Source organism: Brachycentrus maculatus, unplaced genomic scaffold (genome assembly GCF_059751285.1).
Source record: "Brachycentrus maculatus isolate JH-2025_06_01 unplaced genomic scaffold, ASM5975128v1 h1tg000420l, whole genome shotgun sequence".
In the NCBI taxonomy this organism is placed as follows: Eukaryota; Metazoa; Arthropoda; class Insecta; order Trichoptera; family Brachycentridae; genus Brachycentrus; species Brachycentrus maculatus.
The window spans coordinates 691,565-712,303 of record NW_028281168.1 but is presented as its reverse complement, the minus strand read 5'-3'; the positions used below and the strand labels follow the sequence as shown (position 1 = coordinate 712,303).

At 37.9% G+C, this 20,739-nt stretch overlaps 1 protein-coding gene across 30 annotated transcripts in view; it reads right to left on the bottom strand.

Annotated features, from left to right (window-relative positions):
• tou (bromodomain adjacent to zinc finger domain 2B toutatis) overlaps positions 1 to 20,739 on the bottom strand; it is a 107,079-nt gene that overhangs the window by 20,505 nt on the left and 65,835 nt on the right. For 22 of the 30 annotated variants that reach the window (XM_088271105.1, XM_088271116.1, XM_088271099.1 and 19 more), the window contains 10 exons: positions 17,585 to 17,650; positions 15,483 to 15,527; positions 10,666 to 10,719; positions 6,875 to 7,044; positions 6,119 to 6,267; positions 5,691 to 5,807; positions 4,598 to 4,744; positions 3,499 to 3,817; positions 2,325 to 2,751; positions 1,092 to 1,225 (listed from right to left, as the gene is read on the bottom strand). In XM_088271105.1, coding sequence (XP_088127231.1) covers positions 1,092 to 1,225; positions 2,325 to 2,751; positions 3,499 to 3,817; positions 4,598 to 4,744; positions 5,691 to 5,807; positions 6,119 to 6,267; positions 6,875 to 7,044; positions 10,666 to 10,719; positions 15,483 to 15,527; positions 17,585 to 17,650 — 1,628 coding nt within the window. The remainder of the gene's footprint in view (positions 1 to 1,091; positions 1,226 to 2,324; positions 2,752 to 3,498; positions 3,818 to 4,597; positions 4,745 to 5,690; positions 5,808 to 6,118; positions 6,268 to 6,874; positions 7,045 to 10,665; positions 10,720 to 15,482; positions 15,528 to 17,584; positions 17,651 to 20,739) is intronic. The other 8 variants (XM_088271101.1, XM_088271110.1, XM_088271117.1 and 5 more) reach the window with 1 other exon arrangement.

The window sequence follows — 20,739 nt, the reverse complement described above, 5'->3', positions numbered from 1 at the left end:
GAATCGAATCGGCACCTCCAGTACGGTAGCCGAGCGTGCTGACCATTACACTACGGAGGCGGACAGAAACTCCAGCTCATCGTATCATGCTTCCTCTACCTCTCCCAACCTAACCATTATCTGTACTCAATGATGCATTGGACACTGCATCAAACAAATTACCTCGAAGTAGCAAGTAGCAACATTCCTATCTACCCTTGAAACCCTAGCTCATCATATCATGCTGCCTCTACCTCTCGCAACCTAACCTTTATCTCTACTCAATGGTGCTTAGGACACTGCATCTAATGAATTACCTCTTCATGTAAAGAATGCTCCATATCTGATCAGTCTCAAGTAGCTCCTGAAACATTAATATCTATCCTTGACCCCTAGCTCAACATATTTGACTGTTTGATATCTTACTAGCTTACGTTTTGCCCTGAAAAAACCCCAAAGGATTTTAAACTTGGTAGTATAATATATTGACTTGGTAAAAATGACTAACTGCATTGATGTTTATTTTGTTGCCAAGCAAAAGTGACTTAAATGGCCCTCCTGAACATTTTACATTTTGTCAGTTGGTCACTTTCTCCTGTACGACTACGATATATAGAAACTTCCGAGAATTTGAGTAGTGTGGTTGTCAATAATGGGTAGAATTGGTGAATGTTACACGTGTGCAAAGTGATCACTTAAACCAGCCTATGACGGTCGTCAGCCCCGTAAATGACCAGACTCCCATATTCTTCTTCATCTTATTTTTTGACATCTCATCAAAGATGAAGAAGAATATGGAAGTCTGGGCATTTACGGGGCTTACGACCGTCATAGGCTGGTTTAAGTGATCACTTTACACACGTGTAACATTCACCAATTCTACCCATTATTGACAACCACACTACTCAAATTCTTGGAAGTTCTATATATGTGAACCAATTTAGAAACCTTGTTCTTCTTCATCTTTGATGAGATATCAAAAAATAATATTCATATTAATTTTGATTCATTCAGGAATTGAACACAGAACGCAACTATGCTTCGAGATTTTAATTATCCTCCAGAGCTGATGGGTACTCCGGGATTTGTGGATGTGCCAAGCGAAGGTTTACCTGTCCTGGCCGTAGCAGGTGGCCCGGAGGGAGTGGGCGCCAGCAGCCAGGCTAGCCAGCTGCGCGTCGGACTGACGGATCAGCTTGTCCAGCTTGCGGGCCAGCTCCTCGGCCGGCAAGTTCTTGTCTTCATCCTGCATTAACAAAAAAGACATTTTTAAATTATTTTACTCACCGTACTTTTTTTCAAATGTTCAAGGACTATCTACCCTCTGATGCAAATAGCTATACATTACCTTATATCGTAGTCGTACAGGAGAAAGTGACCAACTAATAAAACGTAAAATGTTCAGGAGGGCCATTTAAGTCACTTTTGCTTGGCAACAAAATAAACATCAATGCAGTTAGTCATTTTTAACAAGTCAATATATTATACTTCAAACTTTAAAATCGCTTTGGGATTTTTTCAGCGCAATATTAAGCTAGTAAGATAGCAAATAGTCAATAATCACGTTTTTGTAAAAAATGCACTTGGTCACTTTCCCCTGTATGACTTCGATATAAGGTATCAAACGTTTTAATCAATGTCACTAGTCTGTTTTTGGTTGGTTGGAAGATATTGATTTTTAGCAATAAGCCCGCCAATGTACACATTTCTTTTCTGTACGTGAAATAAAATACGAATAAAAATTATTATTAAACTGTTAACAGTGCTGAGAATCAATATATCGCTCACTCCTTTCAAGAACGTCATGAATCAAAAATTGTCAATTTTCAGTTGTGCATGTTTTCGGAATGCCTAGAAAATGAACTATATCCCAGCAAAAGAGGCATATTTTTAACTTAATATTTACCCGCTACAGGGCAGAGAGTGTTGTTTTTGCATTTTGAAGAAAAGGTATTGTTTTATTATTTTTTTTAATATGCTTAATATTTTTCAAATGGAGAAAAAACCTTCAGGTTTTACCTAAAAAGATCTGTTGCACAGTAAAAAGTTCAGTAAGTGGCTTGATATTAACTTTAAATACATTGTATTATATTTTTAAACTTTAAAAATGTTCTCCTGAAAAATCAAGTTTTTTGATTTATGACATTTTTGAAAGGAGTGAGCGATATATGGACTCTGGTATACTTTGCTAAAAGTACGGCTCATCGATATACGGACGATGACGCTAAGTATATTTTGGCGGTTCGGCTGAGAGCTACCCAAGGACTAGGACAATTATCCTCATTGATAGTCGACGTCAGAAGGACCTGACATGACAAAAAGAGAAGAAAAAGAAGAAGAATCACCTCTTCGGGCTGTGTCCCCTCGCTCTCCACGTCGCTGAGCATGAGATCGGCATCGCCCATGACGCTGTCTTTGTCCCCGTCCTTGGCCCCGTTGGCCTTGCCCGCGGCCAGCTCTAGCTGCAGCTGCTCCTTGGCGGCCTCCTTCTCCTTCAGGTAGAGCGCGGGCGGCGCGCCCATGGCCCCGCCCTCCTCGGGCCTGTCAATCGGCTCCTCGAGCCGCTCGGTCGGCTCCTCGATCCTCTCGGTCGGCTCTTCCGCCCTGTCGGTCGGCTCCTCGTCCGGCCCGGGCGTGTTGAGGACGCAGTTGGCCGCGGAGACGGCCGCCAGCTCGCTCTCCTCAACCATACGCTGCATCCGCTCCAGCGCGATGGCCTGCTGCTTCTCGGCAGTCTCCATGCGGACCTTGCGGCTGTGCATCATCTTGATCCTGCAAAAGGAAGAAAGACATCAGACACTGTCATGTTTGTCAATTTAGTTTGATCAAGGAGAAATGTTGGCGAGCGGTGCATATGTGGTATGGCCCCAACCTTCCCACTTATTTGCAGCATATAAGTAAACAAGCCAACTGAGCGAGCCAGTTGTCACTCAACGCTTTTTACTGGAATTTTTTGGATTCTTCCATTAATTACCAAATGTTATCTTATTTTTTTTATTGTTTTTTTTATATTATCATTATAATCTTTCAAATAATGAAAACTCTTTATTAATTTATTTATGATGTCACAGCTCTAGACATTTTTCCATGGGGATACGTAAAGTCTAGTCTTTTCAGAAAGCCAACAATACTAGCGTTATTTGCGCTAATGCTCAAACGCTTGGCGTCCAGCAGGTAGCACTCCTTGTGAGCCCGGCGAGCGCGTCCAGGGTGTGGCCACTAGAGATCGGGGAGTACACTCACTTGCGCAGCTTGGCGTCTACCAGGTAGCGCTCCTTGTGAGCCCGGCGAGCGCGTCCAGGGTGTGGCCACTAGAGATGGGGGTGTGTACTCACTTGCGCAGCTTGGCGTCCAGCAGGTAGCGCTCCTTGTGAGTTCGGCGAGCGCGTCCAGGATGTGGCCACTAGAGATCGGGGAGTACACTCACTTGCGCAGCTTGGCGTCCAGCAGGTAGCGCTCCTTGTGAGCCCGGCAAGCGCGCCCAGGGTGTGGCCACTAGAGATGGAAGTGTGTACTTACTTGCGCAGCTTGGCGTCCAGCAGGTAGCGCTCCTTGCGCAGCGCGGCGAGCGCGTCCAGGCCGCGGTCGATCTGGCGCAACACGGGCTTGGACTGCAGCAGCGAGTCGCAGAGCGTGGCCAGCGTGCGCGCCTTGGCGGAGGCATCGAGTGCGGGGAAGGGGCGCGCGCGCAGGCGCTGCGCCAGGCGCCAGGTGGGGTGCGCGTGCAGGTGCGCGTAGTAGGCCGCGTTGCGCCCGCCGCACGAGGCCTGCAGCCACCCGCTGTCCGCCTGGTGGTGGTCCGCCACGCGCTTCTCCCGGTCCCGCTCCACATTGATGCCTGATACCGCAACACACCACAACATGACAATATGGAAGAATGGACCGAATGGTGCATAGGACACTGCATCGTATTGACAAGCTAGTAAAGGTTTATATTATCCACTGACACTTCGTGATGGAATTGCATTTTTAATTTATTATTAGATTAAAACCAATATTTTTAGCTTTTCCACTTTTTTATTTGACCAGCGACCGGGTTTCGTCGTTACCGACATCATCAGACTGAATTGTACTTGACCAGTCTGATGATGTCGGTAACGACGAAACCCGGTCGCTGGTCAAATAAAAAAGTGGAAAAGCTAAAAATATTGGTTTTAATCTAATAATAAATTAAGCTAGTAAAGCTTGTAAAATCACTTATAATATCCCAATTATATAATAGAAAAAAGCAGTAAGCTTCGAAACCGGTAGATATTATAATAAAATATTTTTAGTAATTTTAACCTTTTTTTTAACTTTACAACAGAAACACACCCAAATATGTACTAGCAAGGACATTGAGCAACTGGCGGGACAGAATTGTACCTGTGTTAGTACGTATCCCGGCCTTTATTTAAACAACATAAAGGTACATAGTGGCGACATATAGTCACCAACCCATTTACTGGAGAATTTACCATATCGACATATTGTCGCCATTCCAGTGCAAAATGCTAAAGCAAAGTTATATTTCAATTACAGATATTATCTCTTATAAATAGTTAGTTAGTTAGTTAGTTGGAAGGGTAGACAAAACGCGCATATCACATATGCTCGTATAAGTGTTCGGTTAATTCACCTGTGAGAGCCTTTATTTCCCCTGTCGCGTTGGCGTACAGGTAGATGCGCAGCACCTCGCTCACGTTGGCCGGCGTGACCTCGTTGATGCGCAGGGTCTGCCCGAGGATGGTCGTGTGGCGCCCGGGGTGCGGGATGCCCGGGTCCTCTGCAAACGGCACACGGTTAGAGTTCAACAAAACCAATATATGTGGAGGTCCTCAACAAAAAGTTACATTTCCAATATTGAACGAAAAATGCTTCAAATGCAAATCTGTTCTATTTACTGTATTCTAGATCTTAATTAAGTCTTACCAGTCTGTAGGCCAGACATTCTGGCCCGTATGATTCTAGTAGGCAGCTCCGTGGGCCACAATGTCTGGCCCACAGCAGGTATAACTTTAATCACTGATTTCTCTATCACCCGAGTATATTCTACCAACAAATATTTCAGATAAATACAGTTTATTTTGATTAACATGGTCATACGAATTGTCAGACAGGGTGTCCCAAAATTAGGGAATCAAAATATTTATTTTAATGGTAGAAAAATGTTGCATTTTTTCGATCAGAGTAGCTGCTGATCAGTTATGAGAAAAATATGTCAGAGTGGAAAGGGTTAAGGTAATTACCAGAGCTAACATTACAAAATTGATACATTTAAACTTCAACTCTGCCTCCGTAGTGTAATGGTCAGCACACTCGGCTACCATTCTGGAGGTCCCGGGTTCGATTCCCAGGGGGGTTCAAAAAAATATTTGTGATTTTTTCACTGTAATATTTATTCAATACTACCCTGGACTGGTACCTGAAGCGGAGGGTTGATCACCTTTCCTTCGTGTGTAAACGATCAAGATAACACTGTGTTCATATGAAGCAGTGCCCTATGCACCATTGGGGTGCGGATAAGGGTTTTATTATTATTATTAAACTTCAACTACGGTCAATAAAAGGAACATTTAAGAATATTCCCAATCTTAAAACCTATTTTCATACGGTGTACAAAATACACATCACTGTTGCACGCGGTAGTTTTTAGCGCCGTAAGGAAAAGTATAAACTAGGCGTTACTTAACGGCTCATCTAGGGCAAAGATATAATGAAGTATAAGTCACCTATGGCGCAGACTAGAAGGTGTGTGAGTATAGAGAGCAGTTCCTCCTCTGCGTCGATGCAGCAATCCGGCAGCAGGGCCATCTGGAGCGTGTTGAGAGTCGGCAGGGTCTCCATGTCTGATAAAACAACACGAAGAGTGAAGGTCGGCAATCAAAATAGCATAATCAAAGGTCATATTGAAAGCTATCCCACCGCATACCCAGATTTGATACAGAAGCATCTAGGATTCCCGACAGATCTGCTCTTGCTAAGCAATATTATTTTTTTTAACTAAGTTGCGAAATTTATTGAAAATGTTAAACAATATGAAAATTGTATCCCGATTTTACTGTGAATTTACATTAAAAAGCTTTCAATATACCTGTCACTGCCAATCTAAATAAATACATAATGAAAGGCCAGCCAAAGAGTCGCAGGGGCCACTCACCAAAGCCGAGGGCGTTGCCGAAGTTGTGGATGAACTCAAACACCATGAGGATGTCGGCCATGGCCTGCCCGGGCAGCTTGAGTCCGGGAATCCGGTTGTACGTGGGCAGCGGCTTCTGATCAGAGAGCGTCGAGTCCTCCTGGGGTTTCCTGGTGGAGCAGAGACACAATTAGATTGTATGCAATTCCCGAGGTTTCCGGGATTTTAAATTTAAGTTTTACTGCAAAATTACTGCCAAATCAATCACAGGGATAGGCAGTAAGAATATTTAGGCCGTGTTTCTTTTTTTTATATCTGGTTAGTTTTTTTTTACATTTTTTTATTGCTTCTGAATTGGACAACTTTAAAATTGTTTAAACTCCTAAATAATCTGATATTTTCATATTCTCAAAATTATTAATATTTATGACATTCTATTTTTATGCGGTTAAGTAGAATGTTGTAAAACGAGGTTAAAAACCAAAAAGACGGATCGACCCTCTTTAAAACAGGCCACAGGGTCTACCTACACCAAGTACAGGAAGAAGTAAAATGTTGTGGGTAAAAGAGAAAAAATAATCTGAAGTGTGGTTTCAGTGTTTGGAAACACCCACAGATGATATTTTAGAAACAAATGACAATGTTCTAAGCATGGCCATTGGCGTCCGCCCGCACTCCTCTGAGAGCCTTGTATGTCCGCCGTCGGTCGCCGCGCGGCGCCGCGCCGGGAAGGACCGCGACTCGGGCTGCGAGCTGCGCAACACGACTTCCACGCACCTGAGCTCCTTGAGCAGCTCCAGCTCCCTCTTGCGCTGCTCCAGCTTGCGCTCGCGCACGGCCAGCTTGTCCAGCATGAGGCGGTGCTTGCGGCGCTCGCGCTCCTCGTAGCGCCGCCGCCCCTCCAGTTGCTTCACCAGCGCCATGTGCTGTCGCCGCCGCTCGCGCTCCTGCAGACAAACCAGACCCACTTCACAACCGGGACTCGGACACAACAATGTGTCAATTTCTTTACTCTGGGCCCATAAAGTTAAGCCACCTAGGCCAACAAGGTTCAGCCATTCAGGCCAACAAATGTAACAGGCCGACAAGTTACCCACGCGGGCCAACAAACTTAACACATTGTAGTCGGGCGCTTCGAACAATAGACTCTAGCCTATAGCGGCTGTTTTTCACGATTAGCGCAAAAATATATCGCTTTCTTAAAATTGACACAATTTTTAAACCAAATAATATTTTCGATTGAAATTTTCAAAGAAATCGTAAATGACATTTGATGATCAAAAATAAATTATAATCATAATTTTAAATTAAGTATTCCTTATTTCACAATTTTAGAAGCATTGTAAACTCTAAAAAATAGTCTTCCCCTCCGAGGTATCATTCCCTATACAACGCTAATATATTCAAATAATAAAATACCAAACAGTAAACAAAACAGTGCGAGCGGTATGAATAGTCCATTACGTGAAATGACTCAAACTAAACTGGAGATTGAGATCGCATAAAAACTCTAGATTTCTGGCGACGCCTTTACAAGCGGCACACTAACCACTCCGGACAAGGCATCTCAAATAACGTCAGCAGACTATCGCCTAGCACCCAAGTAGCAAATTACCCTTCAACGCGTTTTATTTCACGCTGATAACAAACCCGTATATTGCCGTTTCCCGCCGATAACCGACAGTCGACAATAATGGCATTTGCCGTGTCCCGCAGTTGACCGACAGTCCGCGAAAAACGGCAAATGCCGTGTCCCGACGACAATGTGTTAAGACACCCAAGGCAAAGAAATTAAAGCCGCTTAGGCCAAGAATTTTAAGCCACTCAGGCCAACAAACATAAGCAACTCAGGTCAACAAATGTAACCCGCCTGGGCAAGAAAGAGCTGTGTCTTTTATATATTGATAAATTATGTTTTGATTTACTTTGGTGACCATACTCTTTCAAATATTGTTAAAAATATATTACAAATTTATATATTCTTGCATTTTTGATACGGAATTCTGTGTCATAGACTGAGAAAAGTCTACACAGTATGTATTAGTTTGTAATATATTTTTTCATATCTTTGCGACGGAAAAACAAATTATTTAAAAACACCAAATAGAAGCATGCGCCAACTTTACGAAAAGCGTGTGAAAGACATCTCACAAAAACCAACATAAAATTTGGTTATTTTTACATTATAATTATTTAAAAAAATTAATATATCAAAATTTTTGCTTAAATAATAAAAAAGGAAAATGTATTCTAGAAATTATTATAAGTTAAAAATAACTTGCTAATTTGATATTATTTATAACAATAATATAATAATAATAAACCCTTATCCGCACCCCAATGGTGCATAGGGCACTGTGTCATATTAACGCAGTGTTATCTTAATCGTTTACACATGAAGGAAAGGTGATCAGCCCTCCGCTTCAGGTACCAGTCCATGGTAATATTGAATAAATATTACAGTTAAAAAATCACTTTTATTTATTTTACCCCCCTTGGGAATCGAACCCGGGACCTCCAGAACGGTAGCCGAGCGTGCTGACTATTACACTACGGAGGCGGACACCTAGCGTATTTTCCGCTACTTGAAATAATGACTTATTTTTAATTAAAATTCTAATTAATGAAGCAATACAATCGTGCATTCCTTTATAACCTACAATTTTCTACAATAATACTTACACCTTAATCGTACAGCTTACTTCCTCATATTACCACAGAACGGTGCATAGGGCACTGCATTCAATCGATTCAACACTAATATAAATAGTTTATATATTTTAAATACATAAGCACCAATTTGAAAGGTTTTAATAGGATGTAAGAAAGAAAAAATAACATGCATTGATAACTATCAAATCTAAAAAAAAGCGGACAAATTTCAAGCGTGAAAAAAAATATTTGAGAGAAAAAAATTGCACAGAAAAATTATACTGGTGTGAACAGCATAAAATCAGAGTGCAAAACAGCCAAGTTTCTTCCCTCACGTTTACATGTGGGGACTGACCTCTTTTCGCCGTAAGGTAACATTCGCGGCGAGCGTCCGACTTCGGACGGAGCACTCGGAACGCTGTACTGACTATGCGAATGCTCGCATCGTAACGTGTCACGTAACGACCAAATGGCTCCGGTCAATCCCCCCCATACTAGGATGCTACTAGTTTTACAATCCATACCATCGGAAAGACAGCGGCAAACGCTACAGTATCATATTAACACACTATCTGCGGGAAGGGTAATTTTACCGTTCCACTCGACTGGTGGTGTTGGGCGGGAAGCATAATTTTACCTTTTCAATCGTAAATTGCGTGTAAGTTATTTTTACGCAAGACTTTTTGATCTCATATCGATGTATACAGTATGGTTAAATGTTATCACTTCTTTTCAGAGATGTTAATCTCTATTTTAAGCGTGAATCCGCCCGCAGATAGTGTGTTAATATTTAGAGCACCAAATTTGTGATTTTTCATTCTACAACTTACAAAATAACTTTGTTAAAAAATAGCTAAAAATTAGAAATGCCATATTTTAAAATAGCTTAAGGATTTCGATCAGCAGTTTTAAAAAAAAAAAAATTTAAATAGGGGTAAAAACCATATTTTGTGACATGTTAGAAAAAGCATTCTGCATAATGATGGACATGATTGATAATGATCAAAAAGCCATATCGAAATGCATCGAAACACGTGTCACAATAGATTATAAGAAATAGTGGTATTGACTAAATAAAATTTAAATTTAAAATAGATAGATTACCACAAAGTGACTGCCGAATTAGTTAATTAAATTTTGAGAAGATTTTTAAAGTATTTTTTCATACGTCGAAAAATGTAGATCAAAGATCTAGGATCGATGAAAGATTTATTTAGGATTCATATCTCTCCCTTTTGTCCGCCTCCGTAGTGTAATGGTCAGCACGCTCGGCTGCCGTTCTGGAGGTCCCGGGTTCGATTCCCAGGGGGGTCAAATAAATATAAGTGATTTTTTCACTCAATTATTTATTCCATATCACCCTGGACTGGTACCTGAAGCGGAAGGCTGATCACCTTTCCTTCATGTGTTAACGATCAAGATAACACTGCGATTATATGATGCAGTGCCCTATGCACCATTGGGGTGCGGATAAGGGTTTGAATGAATGATCTCTCCACCTAATCCGCACCCAACGGTGCATAGGGCACTGCGCTAGATCGATGTAACGTTATCTTGATTGAAGGCAAGGGTAAAATGTAACGTTATCTTGATCAGTCTTGAGGGACACGTTATAATAAAATATTTAAAAATAAATTAAGTGAAAAGAGAAATATTTTTGATTTTATTATTTACAAAAATACTTCAATTTCATACTATTTCTGTGAGCCTAAGCGGCTCATTATTAAAAATAGGCATCAAATTGTGGTAGAGTGGGTTTGAACCAAGAAACTCTCGACTCTCAAGTGCCCTTGACGCTAACCACGGGACACATAATAAGGCTGATTCCCGTCGCGGTCGTGAGAAGCGATACAAGCGTTGCAAAGAATAATGCGGGCATGCAACGTGCGATGTGCGTGCGTGACGTCGGCACGTACCAATTCCACCGTGTATATGAGTTCCCTCTGCTTGCCCACCTCCGCCATGTACAGCTGAACGGACAAAACATGAACACATCGCATCACGCAACTGGCGGCTCGTGACGCGTCAAACGCCACGTGTCCAACGACTCGACAAACACGCAACTTTCCGACATAACAATACTATAACTCTCTATTATTTTTTTATTTTATTTATTTGGCAGTCACCTAGAGAAATAACGTTTTTGCCAGTGTCAAGAATTTTTTTTTATTGATTCGGCATTTACTTTGTTGAATGACATGTTGATTATTTTAAAAAAAACTAAGCATTTGTATAATAATAATAATAATAATAATAAAACCCTTATCCGCACCCCAATGGTGCATAGGGCACTGCGTCATATAAACGCAGTGTTATTTTGATCGTTTACACATGAAGGAAAGATGATCAGCCCTCCGCTTCAGGTACCAGTCCATGGTAATATTGAATAAATATTACAGTGAAAAAATCACTTATATTTATTTTTACCCCCCTTGGGAATCGAACCCGGGACCTCCAGAACGGTAGCCGAGCGTGCTGACCATTACACTACGGAGGCGGACAAAGATGTGTATAATATGTATAATACCATACAGTATATATGTATAGTACCACGTGTAATGAGTTTTATTACATCACACACGACTAGTTTCGAAAACTACAGATGTTTTCATATACAGGCAAATGGTAAAACTATTCACCTGTAGATGAAAGCATTTGTAGTTTTTCGAAACCAGTTGTGTGTAATGAAATGAAACTCATTAAGTGGTTCATATTATACAAGTGTTTAATTTTTTTTAAATAACACTATAACTTATCCACCGCCTTTTATTCAACGTATTTTACTGATTTATGTATTCATTTTAAATCAAACACAGATTTTTTGAGTCTACTAAGTTGTATTTTATTAACAAAAAACACATAAAAAATTATATTGTGACAATTGTTTCGCCTTGTTGGGGCATTATCAAACGAATGTGAAGATCAAATGGACTACGGTCCTTATGTAGCTATACAATTCTAAGTGACAGTTTTAACACGTGCAGCAATAATTTATGGGAGACAACAGTAGCTGATGGGGGATGTAGGTATGTACCCATAAATGTCTACCATAAATTATTGCTGCACGTGTTAAAACTGTCACTTAGAATTGTATAGCTACATAAGGACCGTAGTCCATTTGATCTTCACATTCGTTTGATAATGCCCTAACAAGGCGAAACAACTGTCACAATATAATTTTTTATGTGTTTTTTGTTAATAAAATACAACTTGGTAGACTCAAAAAATCTGTGATTGATTTAAAATTAATACATAAATTAAAATGGAGTTCTACAAATTAAACGCCAAGTCAATAAATAAATATTTTACTGATACTTGTGACACGTTTTATTACAATTATTCCTTCAAATCTATTGCGACACGTGTTTCCATGCATTCCGTATAATTTTCAAACATTGTACGCCATTTGAAAATGATGCGGAACGCATTGAAACACGTGTCACAATAGATTTTTTTTTTAAATAACCAATATTTGCCAAGTAATGCGAAATTAAAAATGGATAGAGTTTTACAATAAAGTAACTGCCGAATCAATTAATGAAGTTTTGTAAAACTTCATTTAAAAAAATTTCATATATTTTTTGACATCTCATCAAAGATGAAGAAGAATATGGAAGTCTGGGCATTTACGGGGCTGACGACCGTCATCGGCTGGTTTAAGTGATCACTTTACACACGTGTAACATTCACCAATTCTACCCATTATTGACAACCACACTACTCAAATTCTTAGAAGTTCTTTATATATGAACCAATTTAGAAACCTTGTTCTTGAATCACTAGAACTTCACTAGAGACATCTATTGGTGAGATGTAAAGAAGCCTTTTATTAAGCAGAAACTCTTATATTAGTATGTGAGGTCCAAATCCTGGATTATAATCACACACATGAGAAACGCTAGAAAATACCATTTTCATTTTTATTATTTAAGCTTATTTAGCTTACTTCCATATTCTTCTTTATCTTTGATGAGATGTCAAAAAAGTAATATGAAAATAACTCCTGTAATTGGAGATAATCCAGATTTTGTGAACAAGTATTTGGACACACTCAAAATGTTGTAAAAAAATTTCAATGTAAACATTCAGGAATGATGTTGTATACATTTGAATAATAATTTGTCTTTTAAAAAAATTCTAGGTCTCTGCTAAATAAAAAGTTGTTTTTTTTTATGAGGTCAAGGGATCTTGCATCCCTCATGTCACTGCGACCATATTAGGTCTATTGCGACCTCCCTCTGTATCACAGCTCACTCCCAAGACCTACGTGTGTCATGTAGCTCACGACCTGTCTTGGTGGTAGGAGCTTCGCCTTCTCGGAGTCCAGTAGAGGTCCTCCGAGGATGTGACTTCGTTTGCGAGCGAGTGCGTCACAATTACATTATATAAAAAGCTTACTCAAATCAACAATAGATGCTGCTGAGAACTCATAAATGAATAAGAATTAGGACTGCTTTTGAAATATAGTATTCTGTTTCTGAAAGTTTGCGTGTTCATTTCATCATTGAAAATCTGACATTTGACGCTTCACGACGTATTACATTGACAATATCACACTCCCATCCACCTATATCATAATGCCACCAAGAAATTAAATATTTATCAACAAGTACAGAATTATGAATCATTATTGAAAAATAGGCCAGTAAAGTTAAGCCAACCAGTCCAACAAATGTAAGCCGACTAGGCCAATAAAGATAAGCCATCTAGTCCAACAAATGTAAGCCGGCTAGGCCAAGAAGTTAAGCCACTCAGGCCAACAATCATAATCCACTCGGGCCAGTAAATATAAGCCACTTGGGCCAATAAGTATAAGCTACCCAGGCCAACAAACGCAAGCCACTAAGACCAACATTTTTTTTACATAAGTAGACCCTTTGGGACAGCAAATTAAGCCCGTTCAGATCAAAGCCTTCTAGGCCAAGAAATGAAAGCCCTTCAGGCAATACACTACACTAGACTTGTGTGTGAATAAATCATAGTGGCAATATGATCACGTAGGCTCGAGGCATGAATTTGAGAGGATTGGACTTGAGTGAATTTGACATTGGCAATATGATGCACTACACTAGACCCGAGTGAATACATCTTAGTGGCACTATAATTGTGGATTAGTCTGGCACACCGAGAGAGAGAGAGAGTAGGAGATAAGACCATCGCATCATCACTTCCTCGGCCATGATTTGAAAGCTTCCAGATTCATTCGGAGAGCCGCTCTCGGCCTCGCTGCATTCGCGCGGTGGCTAGTCGGGTTGAACCTAGGTTGGGATCTAAGCACACATCTAACCGACAAAGCATCCAAATGCAGACATTCTAACTTTTAAATTTTACAACACAAATATCCTTTTCAACACGTAGACGTTATTAGTTTTTTCTTCTACTATTTATTATTTCACATTTTTTCAGTTACTTAATTTTTTATAAGATTTCCATGAGACAAAACATCAATTTTATGCAAAGGAAAGAGGAAATCTGAGGGCTAACGATCTTTGTACGAGTGTAGGTCTGTGTAAGGGCGTGTGTAAGTATGTGTGAGTGTGCGTACGAGCATGTAGATGTGTATTAAGGGTGTGTGAAAGTATGTGCGAGTGAAAGTGTGTGTGAGCGAGTGTATGAGTGTGTGTGTGTGTGTGTGTGTGTATGTGTGTATATGAATGTGTGTGTGTGTATTGTGTGTATATGAGAGTGTGCAAGTGTGTGTGTGTGTATGTGTGTGTGTGTGTGTGTATGTGTGTATATGAATGTGTGTGTGTGTGTGTATTGTGTGTATATGAGTGTGTGCAAGTGTGTGTGTGTGTATGTGTGTGTGTGTGTGTGTGTATGTGTGTATATGAATGTGTGTGTGTGTGTGTATTGTGTGTATATGAGTGTGTGCAAGTGTGTGTGTGTGTGTAAGTGTGTATATGAATGTGTGTGTGTGTGTATTGTGTGTATATGAGTGTGTGCAAGTGTAAGTGTGTATATGAATGTGTGTGTGTGTGTATTGTGTGTATATGTGTGTGTGTGTGTGTGTGTGTGTGTGTGTGTGTGTGTGTGTGTGTGTATGTGTGTGTGTGTGTGTGTGAGTGTGAGAGAGAGTGAAAGTGAGTGTGTGAGTGAAAGTGTGTGTGAGTGTGTTAGCGAGTGTGTGAGCGAAGGTATGTGTGTGTGAACGAGTGTGTGAGCAAGTGTGTGAGAGAGAGTGTGTGTGTGTGTGTGTGTGTGTGAATGTATTTGAGTCTGCGCGAGAATGTGAGTGTATGTTTATATGTGGGTGGGTGTATGTGTGCGTGCGTGTGTTGAATCGTTCTTAGATCTGTTCCCAAAATATAAGCACAAAACATTATGTAGTTTAACCCCATCCGCAGATTAAATACGACGCTTGTGCGTCGGATGCGGCATTCGACTTTGATCCTGCCTTACACCAAATTGAGCGGCTCACACCATAAAAAATAACAAATTCGGACGTGTCGAAAAGAATATTTCATCCTATGTAAGTCTAGAGTAAAAAAAAAAAAACATCCAGGAATATCAATCCAAGGAGGAACTACGTCTAACACAAATCAAACTGCCAATCGTGATTGTTTATTTTTAAAATAAAAAGATTTTTGTCTTAAATAGGGTAACAGGGGGCTGAATTCAAAGGGTGGATATGAAGAGTTAAAGGCACACTCGCACACCGTCTATGAGAGAAATTACAAAATTGGTGCTTAGAGAATTTATAAAAAAAAAATAAAAATTAAATTAACTATACCTGTTCCTTCAACATCACGGCCTGTTGTCTTTTCAGTTCTCTTTCCTGGAAAAAAAAATCTCTTGTTTTTGAAACCTGAATAAAACAGTTTTTTATTATTATAGAAGCCGATAAAAATCATTCAGGAAAAATTATATTGTATACCTTGAAACCTGAATAAAACAGTTTTTTTATTATTATAGAAGCCGATAAAAATCATTCAGGAAAAATTATATTGTATACCTTGAAACCTGAATAAAACAGTTTTTTTATTATTATAGAAGCCGATAAAAATCATTCAGGAAAAATTATATTGTATACCTTGAAACCTGAATAAAACAGTTTTTTTTATTATTATAGAAGCCGATAAAAATCATTCAGGAAAAATTATATTGTATGCCTTGAAACCTGAATAAAACAGTTTTTTATTATTATAGAAGCCGATAAAAATCATTCAGGAAAAATTATATTGTATACCTTGAAACCTGAATAAAACAGTTTTTTTTATTATTATAGAAGCCGATAAAAATCATTCAGGAAAAATTATATTGTATACCTTGAAACCTGAATAAAACAGTTTTTTTATTATTATAGAAGCCGATAAAAATCATTCAGGAAAAATTATATTGTGTACCTTAAAAACCTAATAAAACAGTTTTTTATTAATATAGAAGCCGATAAAAATCATTCGGGAAAAATTATATTGTATACCTTGAAACCTGAATAAAACAGTTTTTTATTATTATAGAAGCCGATAATAATCATTCAGGAAAATTATATTGTATACCTTGAAACCTGAATAAAACAGTTTTTTATTATTATAGAAGCCGATAAAAATCATTCAGGAAAAATTATATTGTATACCTTGAAACCTGAATAAAACGGTTTTTTATTATTATAGAAGCCGATAAAAATCATTCGGGAAAAATTATATTGTATACCTTGAAACCTGAATAAACAGTTTTTTATTATTATAGAAGCTGATAAAAATCATTCAGGAAAAATTATATTGTATGCCTTGAAACCTGAATAAAACAGTTTTTTATTATTATAGAAGCCGATAAAAATCATTCAGGAAAAATTATATTGTATACCTTGAAACCTGAATAAAACAGTTTTTTATTATTATGTAAGCCGATTGAAATCATTCAGGAAAAATGATATTGTATACCCACACACAGGCCATGCCTTTGTGGGATCTTTTTTTGTATTTATATTTTATTCATATATTTTTGTATTTCAATTAATGTCTTGTTTGTATAATGCAAAACAATTTAAAATGAAGAAAAAAAAAATGTTTTATTCAAGTTTTGTACTGAAATTTCTTGGTGGAACTGCATTTTATAAAGTAAAATAACAACTATATCGTTGTTGTACGGGAGAAAGTGACCAACTAAAAAAAAGTAAAATGTTCAGGAGGGCCATTCAAGTCACTTTTGCTCGGCAAGAAAATACACATCAATCCCGTTAGTAATTTTTAACAAGTCAATATATTATACTTTAAAATCCTTTAGGATTTTTTCAGAGAAATATTAAGGTAGTTATATTAAATTCAGTTGATGTTAATGTCCGCCTTCGTAATGTAATGGTTATCGCGTTAGGCTACTGTGCTGGAGATTCCGGGTTCGACTCCCAGGGGGGTCAAAATAAATACTAGTGACATTTTCACTATAATTTCATTTAATCACCATGAACTGGTACCTGAATCGCAGGGCTAACCACCTTTCCTTCGTGTATTTGACGACCAAGTCCCCTATACAGTCCCCTATGTCCGCTTACGTGGTGTAATGGTTAGCGTATTCAGCTACCGTGCTGGAGGTGCCGGGTTCGATTCCCAGGGGGCGGGGGGCGAAAATAAATATCAGTGATCTAACACCCTCTAATATTTATTTTATACTACCCTGGATTGGTCGCTGAAGGGCAAGAATGATCACCTTGCCTTAACAAAAGTAACAGAGTTACGCACACGATGCAGTGCCTTATGCCCCATTGGGTCGCATTACACCCAAACTGATCACCTCAGACTTTGAGAAATACACAATTGATACTACATCACACCAAACAAGTACAGTGCCCTATGCACCATTGTGAGCGTAAAAATAATTTTTAAAAAAGTAACAAACCTGTTGTTTTCTCGATTGATCTTCCTGTCTCTGTTTCTCCAAGTCTTCCTGTCTCTTTCTTCTTGCCTGGATTCCGTATGGGTTTTTTTTATTATGGGTAATTTTATTTTGGTTGCCGGGCGGAGAGATGAATATGAAACAAAGATTTTATTTTAATAATTTTTTTTTTAAAAAAATCATGTAAATATGGTGTTATTTTTAAATGATATTTGTATTGAATTCGTAAGAAAACAATAATTAGATGAGCTGCATTTTGTGTATGTGAATTCAAAGACATGTCGAAAAATTGTTTTTTATTTTTTATAATTTGTTAAAAAAATAAGAAGAAATAATTTGACAAAAATATATTTAAAAAAAATATGTTTAATAAAAATAAAGTCAATGAAAAGCATAAAAGAATGAATTGCACTTGAAATTATTAAATAATACTTCAAAATGATTAAAAAAACGCTTTGAAATAATTTTAAAAACGCTTTGAAATAATTAAAATATGTAATAATTTATAAAGCGCTTTGAAATTATTAAAATAGACCTAGATAATTATTTAAATAGCACAATGAAATAATTAAAAAAAACAGCTATGTAATAATTCAAATAGCGCTTTAAAGTAATTTAAAAAGCTTTTTGAAATTATTTTAATAGTGCTACAAAATAACAAAATTTCAACTGATATTGAAATAGCAGCCCATAGTTTTTGTCCAAGACACATCGCTCAGTCCTTTCAACGTCATATATCAAAAAAATTGATTTTTCAGGATCGTTTTTAAAGTTTAAAAATATAATAAAATGTATCAAAAATTAATATCAAGAAACTTATTGAACTTTTTACTGTGCAACAGATCTTTTAAGGTAGAACCTGAATGTTTTTTCTCCATTTGAAAAATATATAGCATATTTTAAAAAAGAATTAAACAATACCTTTTCTTCAAAATACAAAAACAATACATTCTGCCCTGTAGCGGGTAAATATTAAGTTAAAAATATGCCGCTTTTGCTGGGATATAGTACATTTTCCGGGCATTCCGAAAACATGCACTACTGAAAATTGACTATTTCTTATATATGACGTTGTTGAAAGGAGTGAGCGACATGCCAATCAATACCTTTTTTTTTCAATCTTTAAAATGAGTTTTTTTTTAATTATGTATTTTGGATGTTTATTTTGTTACTTACAAGGGCGTTTGTGCACTACATGGAATTTTACCGTCCGGCACTTCAGTTAGCGTGATAAAACGGGTGATTGGCTTGGATTGGCTTGTGCTTTTGTCCATCTTTCTTCGGATCGGTGTTCTTGATCGGTGCGTGAACACGTTGCGCATAAATTTCATCACGCCAAAGTGTCGTAGTCGCTTTTATTTTGAAAAAATGGACTGCCGGACGGTTAAATTCCGTGTAGCTCACAAGCGCTCTTAGTTTACACCATATTATAGAAGTGAATCCTTCAAGACTTTTTCAAGTTTTTTTTAATTGTTTTTGAACTTTTAAGTGGTTTTATTTACAAAAAACAAAAACAAAAAAAATATGAAAAAATAATATACACATATCGTAGTCATGCAGGAGAAAGTGACCAAGTGCATTTTTTTACAAAAACGTGATCATTGACTATTTGATATCTTACTAGCTTAATATGGCCCTGAAAAAATCTAAAAGAATTTTAAACATGGAAGTAAATGACTAACTGCATTGATGTTTATTTTGTTGCCAAGCAAAAGTGACTTAAATGACCCTCCTGAACATTTTACGTTTTGTTAGTTGGTCACTTTCTCCTGTACGACTACGATATGAAAGCCATGCAATTATTACATATAGGGTGAATATGATCCTATATTAGTCTAAGTATGAATTGGCATAGGAAAGCAAAAATGGAGTAAGCGACATATCCTAAGTTACGTACAATGAGTTATAAGTATACTGTTTTCATCAGACCCTCTTGCGGCAGAACACTGTATATCCCATTTTCGAAAGAATCTCATAAAAACAATAGTACTTACTTTGTACTGCATACCATGTTTTTAATCACGATAATCAATACTTAATATTATTTTTTGACATCTCACTAAAGATGAAGAAGAATATGAAAGTCTGGGCATTTACGGGGCTGACGACCGTCATAGGCTGGTTTAAGTGATCACTTTACACACGTGTAACATTCACGAATTCTACCCATTATTGACAACAACACTACTCAAATTCTATGAAGTTCCATATATATATGAACCAATTTCGAAACACTGTTCTTGAATCACTAGAACTTCACAAGAGACATCTATTGGTGAGATGTAAAGAACCTTTTTATTGAGAAGAAACTCTTTTATTACACGAATGTTACACGTGTGCAAAGTGATCACTTAAACCAGCCTATGAAGGTCGTCAGACCCGTAAATACCCCTTTGACTTCCATATTCTTCTTCATCTTTGATGGGATGTCAAAAAATAATACGAAAAATAACTCCTGTAATTGGAGATAATCCAGATTTGTGAACAAGTATTTGGACGCACTCAAAACGTTGCAGTAGAGTTGTCACTCCAGTTTTTTTACTACATTCTACTTGACAATATCTAACTTTTCTGTTTTTTTTAAATTTATTTTAAAATATTGATATCTCAACATAGATGAAAAAGAATATGAAAGCCTGGGTATTTACAGAGCTGCTATGGGTGGTTTAAGTGATCACTGTACACACGTGTAACATTCACCATTCTACCCATGATTGACAACCACACTACTCAAATTTCAGAAGTTGTATTCATCCTTTAATTGACCTCTCACATGCGAGTTCTCAGCACCATCTATAGTTGAGTTAAGCAAGTTTAAAAAAAAAAATATTTAACAGAGAACTCCATGAAATGTAAATGAAGATTCCGCAGGGGTAGGCAGAGAAAATAAAACGCCACACTAACCTGTCTTTGCAAACATTCTTCACCTCTTCAATGCTTATCTAAGCCTTGCATTATTTCCTTACATCACTATTCGAACATCTAACATACAACGTTTTGCCACACATTCGTCTGAGATATTGCATTTCGACTGCATTCAGTCTACTTTCATCCTTCTACATGCCTCAATTCCATACATTAAGGTCGGAACCACGACTCCGTTGTGTACTGCCAGTATGGCAATTTTTCCAATTCAGGAAGTCACATTTGTAAATCTC